Source organism: Nicotiana tabacum, chromosome 19 (genome assembly GCF_000715075.1).
Source record: "Nicotiana tabacum cultivar K326 chromosome 19, ASM71507v2, whole genome shotgun sequence".
NCBI lineage: Eukaryota > Viridiplantae > Streptophyta > Magnoliopsida > Solanales > Solanaceae > Nicotiana > Nicotiana tabacum.
The window spans coordinates 138,469,383-138,485,192 of NC_134098.1; the positions used below are offsets into that span (position 1 = coordinate 138,469,383).

General features: G+C 37.4%; 1 protein-coding gene across 1 annotated transcript; it reads right to left on the minus strand.

Annotated features, from left to right (window-relative positions):
• Window positions 1-14,681: 14,681 nt before the first annotated feature.
• On the minus strand, window positions 14,682-15,530 carry LOC107769240 (uncharacterized). The gene is made up of 2 exons (XM_075239387.1): window positions 15,312-15,530; window positions 14,682-15,209 (listed from the first exon to the last, which is right to left on the minus strand). Exons 1-2 carry the CDS (start codon window positions 15,528-15,530, stop codon window positions 14,682-14,684), a joined length of 747 nt encoding a protein of 248 aa, XP_075095488.1.
• Between the last annotated feature and the right edge of the window lie 280 nt (window positions 15,531-15,810).

Sequence of the window (15,810 nt, forward strand, 5' to 3'; positions counted from 1 at the left end):
CTGTGGCGCCACAAGTAGCGTAGGGCGCTGCCCGTGGCGTCCTTTCCAGTACCTCCAGCAGTCCCAGTGCCAGGGATAGCGCCCTACGCTACCCTGGGGGCTGACGGCGATAAGAAATCATTCTCGACACGGAAATGAGCATAACTCTCTCATACGATGTCCGAATTCGACGATTCTTTTTGCTATGGCTCCGTAATTTCAATATGGATCTAATACTTCACTAAAAACTAAATTTGGAGCTCATTTTCTTAATTTGATACCACATATTCTTGAAAAATCGACATCGAAACATTCTAGGTTCGATGCCGAAACATAGCAAATCAAGTCAGATTGACCTCAAATTTTGCACACAAGTCATAAATGACATAACAGACCTATTCCAAATTTTTAAAATCAGATTCTGACCCCGATATCAAAAAGTCAACTCCCCGGTCAGACTTTCAACTTAAATTTCTATTTTAGCCATTTCAAGCCTAATTTAACTACGGACCTCCAAATAATTTTTCGGACACGCTCCTAAGTCCAAAATCACCATACGGAGCTGTTGGAATCACCAAAACTCTATTTCGGGATCGTTTGCACAAAAGTCAAACTCCAATCAACCCTTTTTTATTTAAGCTTCCAACATGAAATTCATTCTTCCGAACTAATCCCGAAACACCTGAAAAATCAAAACCGACGATTCACACACGTCATAATACATCATATGAAGCTATTCAAGACTTCAAATAGTAGAAAGGAGTGTAATTACTCAAAATGACAAGTCGGGTCGTTACATTCTCCCCCACTTAAATATACGTTCATTCTCGAACGTGCCAAGAGTTGTTTTCCAAGCCATCAAATCACTATTCCATCTTACCACGCACATACTCGGGGGGTTATCACACGTCACCCTATACCATATAGGCATGACAACACCACATAACTGAAAATAACTAATTTAGTCTTAGCCCATTAACCTTGGAATCCAATTTCCAACATCCAAACATTTTGTTTCAAGGCCCGAATCTCACATCTACACACTGTATGAGTCTTAATAAGCTGTATTAGGCCTTAGCCATAGCTCCAGATATAATCACATGATATACTACACAACTTGCATACTCGCAATAATTTATAATCACTGTAGCTGCTTAAAACAAACCCGATACCGGTATTAAACCACATATCAAACAACAGCTCATTCCAAAACCTTCGTACACAGCCGATAATAAAAGAAACACGTGGAATCTCATAACCCCTTATCAGATCAACAAGTCATGGAGCTCTCTCGCCCCAACCAGAACCATAATCACTTTCTAAACTAACTTTCAATATTATCCTCCCGAATATACCATAATCAAACCTGATAGTACCCATTCTAGGTCCAATGACCTTATATTATTAAACACAACTATCCCACAGATATGCCACACCAATATAACTCAATCCACAACTGTGCAATCCGTGTACCCAAAAATGGAAAATGTCTCAAAGAAGAGAACCGTATTGCAAGTTCAACAAGCACCACCATAACTGTAATGCAATAAGCTCATTACATATAGTAGAACCAAGACCACACAAATTTAATAACAGTAACCAGTTCTTCTAGAGCTCACATTAACATTACTCGCACGGACAACTCATGTGCTATAGTATCAATATATGGATCCGCACGGATAACTCACGTGCTAATAATATCAGTATGTGGATCCGCACGGACAACTCACGTGCCAATAATATAATCTGCCTGGCATGGTCATAGGCCTCCAGTCCAAGCATATCATATAGGAGCAATCAAATAAGTACACTTGTATATGGTAATTGAAATAAGACTCTTATGCTCATGGACTGGTATAAATACCACGCCATAGAGTGGGCATGTGCAGAGTGTGATATCACAACTCAATTCGGCAAGTTAACGCAGAAATAATAACTAGCAAGTTTATTCAGGGAATTAGCCTCTTTGTAACCTCAAGTGCAAACCAGATAGTTCTCAACAAAGGTAAGAACACGAGAAATGTTATAACTTTATGCTTAACAGTCAACTCTAGGCATATCATAGCCTAATCATTCTTTCGAGTATAAATACTTGCCCCGATGCCCGCACATTGGCTCAAACCTCACATATATACGCACTCATAGCGCGTAGTTGTCCCAAATAATTAATGCAACTAGTGCCTCCACTGGATTTAAATAAAATACTCACTTCAAATAGGTCACAACCTTGAAACAATATGCTTCTGAGAACTCCAGTCTCCAAATTCATAGGACACATGAATCATCATAACTGATCCCAACTCTAGCATTTGAATGACTAACACATATCTCATGCACAATCATCCCACGAGGAATTCTTCCAAAGCTTTTCCGTGACACATAGCAATAACTAGAATATCAACAGTCTATCAACTAGGTGAGTACCGCAATAACGATGAACATCCGTAAGTCAAAACACTATGCGCCTTCTGAAATGCGCACCCTTCTCAGGGATTACCGAGCAGTTATAACATTCACCTAAATATCTGAAACTGACCATTGTGTCCAAAATTCTTGACTTTCCCTTCAAGACTGAACTGCCAACTTGTAGATGTAAATCTTAATCCCACACAACAAACCACATCTATCATGCCATCATGTGACAAGCACAAAAATCTCATTATGAACTCTGAGTCACGAGCAAATTACATACCTGGTTCGTTAGAAACCTTTCTCTTAATTCCTTCCAGGTGAAAATCACAATACACAACATGTTCCCCACACCGGTAAAAAAAATAAATATCCGATTCAAACCATGGTAGAAACCATCAAGAACACTTTGAAATCTATTTGCACATAACGAAGCCATTAGAGTTGAATCTCCCTAACTCTACCAAGCCACGCAGGTCACCAAACCCTAGAATATTGCCACCAAAACATCTGTAGAGCTCCACCACATCATAATTACCCCAAAAGAACCGAACATACAATTACCATACTAGTCCAACTTGTTACACATTTGTCCTATTTTCTCCGAGTTTCTTCTGCATTACCCTCAAGTTGACATTTCTCCTTGTCAGAACACTACTATCCTTACCCAAAGCTCACTACAAGACATCCTAACATAAAACCACACCGCCCTAAGGCCCATAAGCCGTTGTATTCTTCTTAAGCACCTCCATAAATACGATAACCGTAACACTCACTCTGAAAATACCTTATGTGAATTTAAAATTGTTCTGCTCCCCTTTTCTTATACTAAAATGTAGAATCCATAGTCATAAAGAATTATCGCAAGTCCCGACACCATCAAATACAAATCTCAGATTTTATCCATACACAAGTCTGGAGGAAATTCTCAATTGCTATATATAAACCTCAGACCTATTGGGACTTTCTCGAGAGTCACCCATTTTGCTCAAATCTAAAAATTGCACCGTCCAAACGGGCTGAAAGACACGTGACCCATTAGCATAACAACACTTAAAGAGGTAACCCTGCCTTAACACCGCTGATCAAATTCATACTCCGTACACACTACATCATTCACAAATAACAACTCATTTATCCAATGATTTTCCTATACTCCTAAAGTTCCATAACTCGTGTCCAAAAATTTCCTTACTCGAGTCATTCTCGAACTCCACCTCCGCAAGTCATCATTGATTCCCAAGTATACCTCAGACTAAAACAAAAAAAAATTGACACATAACCATGAATTGAATTGTCAATAGCAGGCTCTCCCACTTGGCTCAAAGCCATAGATTTAAACACTCCATAACTCACAATACCCATACTTTATTACTGTCATAATACTGTAGTCGGTCCAACAAAAATTCTTTTCAAGCTCATGCAACACCAACCATAAAATACCTCAATCGTTCGCTAAGTTCGCATTCATTCTCTTAACACTCAAGTTAACTTTTTCAACTAGATTCAAATTCATATCTCAACACATACGCCCCGCTGGTAGCAAAGAAACTCTCCATTCACATTATAAGGAACACACCTACGTAGATTACTCCGCAGGAGATAACCCACCTGCTTAGCCTCAAATTGGTATCTTGTTATACCCTTTCGCAATTACAATTACTATAGAATCACTTAATCTTTCTAAGTCCAAACTCATTAACCAGATATGAGAATTTAATTTGTCCCAAAATTTAACAACGTGAAAGATCTTTCGAAACATTCACACTCGAGACTGTACATCACATCAAAACGAAAATCAAGCACCCAATGGCCTTCCTTTACACTTCAAGGAAACACTTCTCGCCACATTCACATCGTCTTAACACATCCCGCAATTACATCATACTCATCACAAAGCCATTCCACCGCTCATCGAGCCATAAATTCTACTTGTAGGGGCATTATCAGACATATGAGTCCAAATATATAGGTTACAACTGAAGCTACCGAGCCTAAGCTGTGGTCTAAACCTGGCCCCAAGTCCTCCAGACTGGCCCATTACTAAAACACATAATACACATCTCGAACCTCATTTATAGAATCACAAGTCAGTGATGAACAACTGATACCGAGCGCTCACATGCGCACACAAATGTGTGGAAGGAATTCAAAGAGTTATGTTTCAAGCTGAATCAATTCCGCACGATAAGGAAAGAAAGATGGAAAATTATCATAAATGCCTTGTAGCCTCTCGAAGATAAGTATGGACGTCATCATACCGATCCGCAAGACTCTACTAGACACTTGCACATGACTTATAGAACCTATGAACCTAGAGCTCTGATACTAACTTGTCACGACCCAAAATCTAACTAGCCGTGATGACACCTAACCTCACCCGCTAGGTAAGCCAAATAAAATTAATCCGATTCAATTAATATATAACTGACTCTAATACACTCCCCAAGGACTGTTAGTACAAATCATGAGCTTCTAAGATTAGAATTTACAAAGCTGGTATGAAATAAATACATCATCTATTTGAAATGTACATAAACAGATTGTCTTTATAAATCTAAGGCTACCATGAACAAGAGACAGCTACGACCGGAACACAGGTACGTCTCCAAATTCAGCTCCCGTCGATCACAACAACATCATTATCCAATATCTGCACGTAAGGTGCAAAAGTGTAGTATGAGTACAACCGACCCCATGTACTCAATGAGTAACAAACCTAACCTTAGGTTGAAAGAAGTGACGAGCTGGAACACAAGTCGGGATCCAACACCAATAGCCAATAACATTTCATAACAATATAATTTAAAGCAACACAAGTAATAATTCAACAATAACATGATCAACTTAATCATGATTTCTGAAAATAGCTCTGCCTTTCAAGTGTATCAGTGAAAACTCAAGTCTTTTACCGAAGTTGCCAAAAATATGAGTAAGTTTGAAACAGTAATTTTTCCAAAATTTCTTTCAACAATAAGTAAGATGTTTCATTTTCTTTCCACATAGCCAGTGGAAAATGCATCAATATGCCCATATGCCAATATGTGTGAGAAGTCATGAATGATGTGATACCGTACAACATGAGGAAAATGCATCTCTATGCATTTATGTCAAGTGTGCATGTCAATGCAATGCACCTCAGTAATAAAAACCATATGCATACTCTCAGAGTATCATTTCACTCAGTCCTCCAAGTCACTTAATGCTCTGAGTCACTCAGTCCTCCCAACCACTCAATTCTCACAGTCACTCCGTCCTCCCAGTCACTCAATCCTCACAGTCACTCATGCCTCACAGTCACTCAATCCTCTCAAGTCACTCAGCACTCGCACTTAGTAGGCACCTGTGCTCACTGGGGCTATGTACAGACTTCGGAGGGGCTCCTTCAGCCCAAGCGCTATAACAAGCCAATTATGGCATAAATCAATGAAATATGCTGCGGCGCACAACCCGATCCCATAAATATCCTCAACATCAGGCCCTCGGCCTCACTCACTCATCAATCTTTCCAGTTTCTCGGGCTCACAATGTCATAAAAATCAGCCCAAAATGATGATATGATGAATTAATAAATAGCAATAGAGACTGAGAGGTGATATGAAATGAATGAACATGACTGAGTTTTAAAAATTTCAATTTAAACAAATTTAACAACAATATGACCTTTGTGGGTCTCAATAATACTGACATATAGCCTCAACATGATTTTAACATGATTCTCAGCTCAATACCTCTAGTACGTAGAGATTTTCATGATTTCAGATAAGTTCAGGTAATTACACAGTACCACAGGAATAACGGAATTGCAGCTCACACAGTGCACGCCCACATACCCGTCACCTAGCATGTGCGTCACCTCAACACCAAACACATAACACGTATAATTCAGGGTTTATACCTTCAGCTCCAAGATTAGAAGAGTTACTTACCTCGAACAAGCCAAATCCAATACCAAGAAAGCTGTACAATACTCCAAAAATTCCATTCCGTGCGTATCAACATCCATACGCCTTCCTATCTCCTCCATTCAAGCCAAACGACTCGTATCTATTCAAATAACGTACAAATTAATCACAACTTACTCTAATACTTATAATTTAACAATTTACAAAAATTTCCAACTCCGCTCGAAAAATCGACAGTGGGGCCCATGTCTCGGAATCCGACGAAACTCATAAAATCCGAATACCCATTCCGATACGAGTTCAACTATACAAAAATTATCAAATTACGACATCGAATTGCCCTTCAAATCTTCATTTTACATTTTTGGAAGATTTTATAAAAATCTGATTTTTCTTTCATAAATTCACGGATTCATGATGTAAATGAATATGGAATCATGAAATATAATCAATATAGGATAAGGAATACTTACCCCAATGTTTTCCCGTAAAAATCTCCCAAAAATTGCCTTCATCGAGCTCCCCAAACTCAAAAATGAGTAAAAATAGCAAAACTCCCTGTTTTATGGTATTTTTACATATGTGGCGCCACAGGTGGCGTGGGGCGCTGGCTGTGGCGTCCTTTCCAGTACCTCCAGTAGTCCCAGCGCCAGGGATAGCGCCCTACGCTACCCTGGGCACTGACGGCGACAAGAAATTATTGTTGACACGGAAATGAGCATAACTCTCTCATACGATGTCCAAATTTGACGATTCTTTTTGCTATGGTTCCGTAATTTCAATACGGATCTAATACTTTAATTAAAACTGAATTTGGAGCTCATTTGCTTAATATGATACCACGTATTTTTGAAGAATCAACATCGAAACATAGAAAATCAAGTACGATTGATCTCAAATTTTGCACACAAGTCATAAATGACATAACGGACCTATTCTAAATTTCCAAAATTATATTCCGACCCCGATATCAAAAAGTCAACTCCCCGGTCAGACTTCCAACTTAAATTTCTATTTTAGCCATTTCAAGCCTAATTTAACTACGGAACTCCAAATAATTTTTCGGACATGCTCCTAAGTCCAAAATCACCATACGGAGCTGTTGGAATCATCAAAACTCTATTTCGGGATCGTTTGCACAAAAGTCAAACTCCGGTCAACCCTTTTTCATTTAAACTTCCAACATGAAATTCATTCTTCCGAACTAATCCCGAAACACCTGAAAAATTAAAACCGACGATTTACACACGTCATAATACATCATATGAAACTATTCAAGACTTCAAATAGTAAAAAGAAGAGTAATTACTCAAAACGACAAGTCGGGTCGTTACATTTACCTAATGTCATTTTTGCGGTTTCGAGACCTAAAAAGGTTATTAATTCGATAGAATTCAGTAACTTTGGCTCAAACGATGTATTTGCATTAATAAATTCACTTAATTATGTATAAATGGTCTATCCCGAAGCCAGTAATCAAAAGAAGTTAAGATTCAGAATATTTAAGATCATGACTTTGCCTCTAACCGTGTTGGAGGGTCTTAAATGGCATCAAAGATTTTTGATAGTTTGCAAGTAGCAACCATGTTTTGCGCCCAATTCTCACTTCGTTTTGCTTTGTACCCACTATCTGCATCCTTGTTCTTCGGTTAAAGAGTTGGAGGTCCAAGTTCGCCTTGTCATATAGCTAATAAACGGAAAACAAAAAATTAGAAATAGCCTGAAAAATAGCCAAAGTTTCAAAAATAATTGAAATTTAGTCACTTTTTCATGTAAAGATAAAATTTGAACAAAAATATTCTTAAAAATTCGAAAAAATCCAGCATATTATGCTGGGGTTCGAACTTTTTATATATGAGATTCCAGCTAATGTGATGGAATTTCAACATAATATGCTGAACGTTTATACGCAGAAGCTCCATAATCTCTAGGGAGTTTTTTTTACATGGAACCCTAATCCAGGGGCAGCTCAGTGGCATTTGGGGCCTAAAGCCAAACTTCAACTAGGGGCCCTACATGTAATAAAATTTTATTTGAAATTTATTTTTCTAGCTTTTTGAGTTGTAAAATTACTAATAATTTATTTATAATCGATTTCTTGACTAGGATTATATATGTTTCTACTTTCTAGGATCATTATTCAATTCTTTTAGAATTTTTTGATTTTCTAAAAGTTCTATGTTAGGCTCTCACCAACTTTTTCTTCTTCTTCTTCTTCTTCTTCTTCTTCTTGGATTCCATTGTCTTCTAGCTCTATTATATTAGTGATTTGTTCATCTACTATAAATTCTTCCTCCTTTTGGGAATTGTACTAAAATTTCAATTCTTTTATCTTTTTTTTTTGTGGCATTTTTAACATGCAAATTCATATTTTCTTGTTGACATATTAAAATTCTAATAAAAAAAAAGAAAGATAATACATATACTTACAAACAAAAGTTATCAAAAAAATAACAAATTTTAGATGCAAAGTAATAAGAAAAGTACAGAACAATTGAACATGGTTTAACAAACATAGATAACTTGATATTACTTTTGTTGCTTCAATATTTTTGGTGTAATGCCGGGAAAGCTTGACAAAAAAGGAGTTCGCAATTGCATTCTGCTATCGTATTTGACAGAATATTTTATGAGACAGTGGACTTGTAAGTCTGGAGAGGCTAAAAGGAATATAAAAGATTTAGTAAAAACTAGTTTGAAGAGAAAGTAATTAATACAAGTAATATGGGCCATGTGATAATAATGATAGTGTATAAAGGAGGCAAGAAACATATTCACATGCAAGGTTTAGGGGTGAATCCCGAAAATTACTATTCATATTCCCAAAATAATAAGGGTCAAATAATTTATCTGTATATAATTTGTATCTTATCACAATCTCATATTCAGAATTTAAGATTGGTTCTTGCCCATCATTATCACAATGAGAATATGTACAAACTCTTCATTTATATTCACTATGATTCTATGAAACTATTACCTATAAGTTATTCCTTAGAGGCAAGTTATTTTCTGAAATAATAACAATGTTCTTTTCAAAAAATAAAACTAAACCTCTAGTATGCAAAAAAATTGAAAGGATCAACTCATTTCTATACTATAAGATCACAAGATGGCACAAGATATAAGTGCATGAACTAAATTTAACCTCTCTATCGCAATAGGAGCTGATTGTGCTCTTTTTTTCTTTCTTAAAAAAAAGTAATACAATTACCAGGGACCTATAGAAAGGTTGTGCACAAATTTAGCCATTTCTTGCACCTATAAAAACAAAACAGAAAATTATCATTAATATAGAAAAATACATGTAGAAATAAATTTTTAATTGCACATAAACCTGATTATCTACAAAGTTTACTTCTTTTGCAAACATGTAAAGAAAGATATAACCACTATTGTGAAAAAAATGCATAATTCAGATAGTTGTAAACAATTGAAGGTTTCGACATGATAGTTTCTTACACTGCACTTGCACATAATGCCTCGACTTTTGATCAAGTATATAAAGGATGCCATGGTGGCACAATTGAATCACATAAGTTGTGAACTACTAAATTAAGAAGACGCCCGTACAAATATATTCATATCTTGCACCTATAAGGAAACATGAGATTACCATTGTTTCTAGTGGAACAAAAAAAAATCTAAACATAATTACCATTTAGTTGAAAACAAAAAGGCATGAAATTTACTTATCAAAGCAAGCTGAAGGATATAGTTGTGGATATATATAGAGAGAACTTCAAGGCTGTGAAGGACCTTTTCAAATTCAATAATTAAGTGGTGTCTTTCCATTTTTCAGATTAATGGAAATAATCCATTTTTGCAAACATTTGAGCATTCCTTGGGGAAAACCAAACGGCTACTTGAGCTTTATTAGGCCTATTCCATTTACTTAGTATTTTAATTAATTATTTTGTAACTGAAGTAGATATAATGAGATGTAATAAATAGGATAGAAAATGATCATTTTCCAATTATTATACAAATTAAATGAAAAGAATGAAGGGAAAAATACAAAAATAAATAAATATGATCCTTGGCCAAAGAGAGGTGCCACCTTCATTTTTCATAAATATATATATATATATATATATATATATATATATATATATATATATATATATTAATTATATATTACTACTATTTAGAAATGGAAGTTGAGAAGGACGAACAATGGCAAACCTGTAATTTCAATATTATTTGGGGTAAATTAGTAACTAAAATTATCCTGTACATATGTTTTCTTTGGTCATATCGATTAATTCTAGAATACATTCCAGAGCTCTATTCTCTCTCTCTCACACAAACGTCATTTTGTTTCCTTTCCTTTTCTGCTTATAGCCTTCGTGACTCACTAACTGGTCATAGTTTTCAAATTTCCCTGCATTGGTTCGAGATTGGCTTGTGTTGTTGTATTCCTGAGTTGCGGTAAGTTTTTTCCTTTTTTCCTTCTTTTTTATTCGCACTCTCCCTATTCCCTGCTTGCCCTACAAGAATGAAACTTGTTAGCTTCCATGGCTATGGAAGCTCTTAGCTGAAAGCTCGACTTGGAGAAGAAGCTAAGAGAGAATTCAGAGAAACAAAATTACTGTTCTATTGAAGTTGAAGAAAATAAACTTTCTTTACATTTTAGTATCTACAGTGTATTTATACTACAAATTAGTTACTAACCTCCTAACAACCTTTCTAACTGTTTAACTAATAAGATTAGCTAACTCTACTCTTAACCACCTACGCTAACTGTAGTTTAATAGTTCCACTTCTCTTAACACTCCCTATCAAGCTGAAGGCTTGTAGAGGTTCTTCATTCCAAGCTTGTCTAGTAGATAGTCATGCTGAGTCTTTCCCAAGCTCTTTGTGAAAGTCTGCTAGCTGTTCCTTGGTGGACACATGCTGGGTTTTCATTATGCCTTGCAGTATTCTTTCTCGAACAAAATGACAGTCTATATCAATGCGTTTGGTTATTTCATGGAAGGTGGAATTGGCTGCAATTTGAATTGCAGCTTTGCTATCACACATAAGCTGCACAGGTGAGTTTAGCCGAATTCAAGTTCCTTGAACAACCCAATTAGCCAAACTATCTCAGCAGTGCATGATGCCATACTTCTGAACTCAGCTTCCGCAGAGCTTCTGGACACAATCTCCTGTTTCTTTGATTTCCATGAGATCAATGCATCACCAAACGTTACTAAATAACCTGTGACTGACCTCCTAGTTTGTAAGCAGGAACCCCAGTCAGAGTCACAGTATGCAGACAACTGATTAGTATTCTGTACTGGCATAAAGAGTCCTAACCCAGGAGCCCCTTTTATGTACCTTACAACTCTCAAGGCTGCTTCCATGTGAGACACCTTAGGATTGTGCATGTATTGACTTAAGACTTGAACCACAAAGGCTAGGTCTGGTCTGGTCATAGTCAACTAAAGTAGCCTCCCTACAAGCCTTTGATAGATGCCTGGATCCCTGAGTGTTGCATCTGTTGCTTCTGAACTTTCTACACCTGTTACAGCCTTGTCATACTCCTTAGAAGTTAACTTCTGATTCAGATCAAGAGGTGTGCCTGCAGGCTTAGCTCCCCCTAGCCCTGACTCAGAGATGAGTTCCAAGGCATACTTTCTTTAAGACATGACAATACCTTCCTTTGATATGGCAAATTCAATGCCCAGAAAATACTTCAGATCACCTAGATCTTTCATCTTAAAGTTTCTCTGCAGATATGCTTTTGTCTGGTTAAGTTGCACCACATTGTTGCCTGTGATTAGTAGATCATCCACATAGACCAAAACCACAACTAAGTCACTGCCCTTGTGTTTGGTGAATATGGAGTAGTCAAAGTGACTTTGCTGAAATCTCATGTGCATTAATGCCTCAGTTAGTTTCTTGTTCCATTGCCTTGGGGCCTGTTTGAGCCCATACAGGACCTTATGTAGTTTGCAGACCTTGTGAGACTCCCCTGTCTAGCAAACCCATCAGGAATCTGCATGTACACTTCTTTTAGGAGATCACCATTGAGAAATACATTGTGCATATCCATCTGGTAAATAACCCCCTGTTTAGCTGTTGCTAAGGCAATGATTGTCCTGACTGTTACCATCTTTGCTATAGGAGAAAATGTTTTATTATAGTCAAGTCCCTCCTTCTGGCTGTAGCCTTTGGAAGCCAACCTGGCCTTGTACCTCTCAACTTTCCTTGAAGCCTTAAACTTTATCTTGAAAATCCATTTGCACCCAATAAGTGTTTTGCCTGTAGGAATATCCACAATACTCCATGTGTGGTTGTCTTCTAGAGCAGCTATTTCAAGTTTCATAGCTTCAATCCACCTGGGATTAGTGGCTGCTTCTCTGAAGGATTTTGGTTATGTGAGGGAAAAGTAGGATGAGAGAGCATGTATGTGAGCTGGTTTGAGAGTGTCATAAGACACACATGAGGAAATATGGTATTTATAGGTATGAGAGATGGCTGGTTTGGTCATTTAATCTTGTAGCCACAAGGGTGATTTGCTAGGTCTTGATGACCTTCTAAGGTTCATAGCAGGAGCCTGTGATGACTCTGAAACACAAGGCTCAACAACAGAAGGAGAGTAACCTAAAGAAGCAGGTTCCTCTGAATGTTGTTGTGCATGTGAAAGAGCAGCTGTGAATGTGTCCATAGTTGGACTCCGAGATGGATTAGGAGACAAAGGAGTACCATGAGGCTCAGGCATATGTTGCATATCTGTGGTAGAAGGAAGAAGGTCTAGAACAGGAAACATGGGAGTGCCAGTGATTTGTAGATGTTTAAAAGGAAAAATATTTTCTTGAAATACCATATTTCTACTCATAATAAAGGATTTTGAGTGAAGGTAATAGATCTTGTAGCCCTTCTGAGTTGAAGAATAGCCCAAAAAAGCTCCAGGTACTGCTCTTGAAGCAAACTTGTCCAATTCCTTGGATAAGGTTGCATAACACAAATAACCAAATACTTTGAGATGTGTGAGGGATGAAGCATGCAAATAAAACATATCAAAAGGTGATTTGCCACCAATGACTCTTGAGGGAAGTCTATTAATCAAATAAACAGTAGTAGATACACATCCTCCCTAGAATTTCAAAGGGATAGCAGCCTGAAATTTCATAGCTTTGGCCATCTCTAAAATGGTCCTGTGTATCCTCTCAGCAACTCCATGTTGCTGAGGAGTGTAGGTGCAGGTACTTTGATGAATAATTTCCATGGATGACAAGAGATTGTGTACTTCATGATTAAAGAATTCACTGCCATTATCAGTTCTAAGAGTCTTAACTGATACAGAGAACACATTCTTCACCTTTGTTAGGAAATCTTTCAGAACAACCACTGTATCTGACTTAGAGACAAGCAAGAAAATCCAGGTAAACCTAGAGTAATCATCCACAATAGTAACAAAGAATCTTTTACTGTCATATGTTGTTACCCTATAGGGCCCCCATACATCACAATGTAGCAGTTCAAAAGTAGCATTAGAAGTAGTACTGCTCAGTTTATAAGATAACTTTGTTTGCTTGGCTAAAGGGCATACACTGAAGTGAGTGTGATTGGTGTTTTTCAGGTTACTCAGTGATGTGTACTTCTTGATTACATCTAGAGGTGCATGACCTATCCTTCTATGCCAGATTACACTAGAATCAGAGCATTCATTAGCCATACAAGCAAACTTATTCCCAGACTTAGTAGTTTTATTTACAAACTTCACCTCAGATACTTGTTGAGGAGTTTTATTCCTTAGTTGAGCTGGATTATATTGCAGTCTACCACTTAGTAATGACTTGCCTTGCATTAGGTACAATCCCTGATCCTCCTTACCAATTTCCTTCATCTGACCACTGTAAAGATCCTAGAAGATACAGAAGTCAGGAAATAATGCCACAAGACACTGCAACTCCTTGGTCAGTTTAGACACAGACAACAGGTTGTATTTAAACTCTGGTATGTATAGTACATTACTAATATCCCGATAGTTAAATACACTTGCTTTTCCTATATGTGAAATAGAGGCAACATTTCCTGTAGGCAAGTGAACCTTACTTCCCTTTTGAGATGGAACTGACTGACATGAATTTAACATCTATAGTGTGGATGTCATATGATTTGAAGTTCCAGAATTTATTATCCAGTTGTTATTAACATGATTGGATAATTGAGCTATCAGTTTACCTGCAGTTGCAGCTCTGGCAGAAGGAACTTCATCTGCCCCCTTATTAAGTAGCTGATCTATCTCCTGATATTGCTCCTGAGAAAAGAAAGTAGTTGGAGTTGGTGCTTGTTGCTGAGGCATGTGCTGAAATCCAATTGGTGAAGGCATCTGCATTTGCTGAGACATATGCTGAAATCCAGTTGATGAAGGCACTTGCATTTGCTGCAGCCCACATGTTATTCCTTCTCCTCTTCCTTGTAAATCTCTAAACTACATCTGAGTGTTTTGCATAGCAGGGTTGTAGTTAGGAGCAGTGCACCAGAGTTACCCCCTTTCTTCTTTGTCTTAAAGTTAGACTTGAAGTCTTGAGGGTATCCTATTAGCTTGAAACATTTTTCCTTGGTGTGTCCTTTGTAGTTACAAAACTCACAAACCACTGTCTTCTTCTGAGCTCTAAATTGTCCATAACCAGTAGTTGGATTTTTGTTGCTATACAGAGCAGTGCTGTCAGCAACTTCTACTACTTGCATCATTTGAGAGAAATTAGCCAGATTCCTTTGGCTTTCCACATCCATAAGTAGAGAGTAGGCCTTGTTAATGCTAGGCACTGGTGACATCATCATGATTTGACTTCGAGCTTGAGAATAAGTATCTTTCAATCCCTTAAGAAACTGGAGTAATCTGTGATACTCAAAATGCTCAGCATATTTCTTTGATTCTGGGCAGGGACAACCAGGACAGGGCATGAGGGTATCAAACTCATACTATAGGTCCCTTAGTTTAGAGAAGTAATCAACCATATTCATTGTTCCCTGTGTTAGAATATGAATCTCTCTATGTAGGTATAGAACCCTAGATCCATTTACCTTATCGAACCTCTCCTTCAGGTCTTCCCACACCTTATGAGCAATAGAAGCATACACGACACTACTCAATAGCCCTGGGCGCACAACATTCATAATCCAAGAGAGCACTATAACATTTACCTTCTCCCATTTCTTGTGGAATTCAGGTTCAAACTTAGATTTTGGGTATCGACCATCCACAAAACCTAATTTACTTTTACCTAATAGACCTATTCTCATAGGTCGACTCCACAAAGCTTAGTTATTTGAGCCAGTTAGCTAAAGAGAAATGAGTGAGCTACCTGGTGTATCAGTTGGTTGAAGGAATAGAGGATGATTGTGATCAATTGTGGGGAAGACAGTAGGTGCTACTGGTGCATTCACCTATCTCGATATACTCTCGTTTGTTTCGTCTCCAATCGCCATTGATGAAGCTTTCCAGTTGACTAAATCACAAAACCTAGCTCAAAGTTGTTGCTACTTTCAGACAATTCAGTATAGCTTGACTGAATCGCAGTAA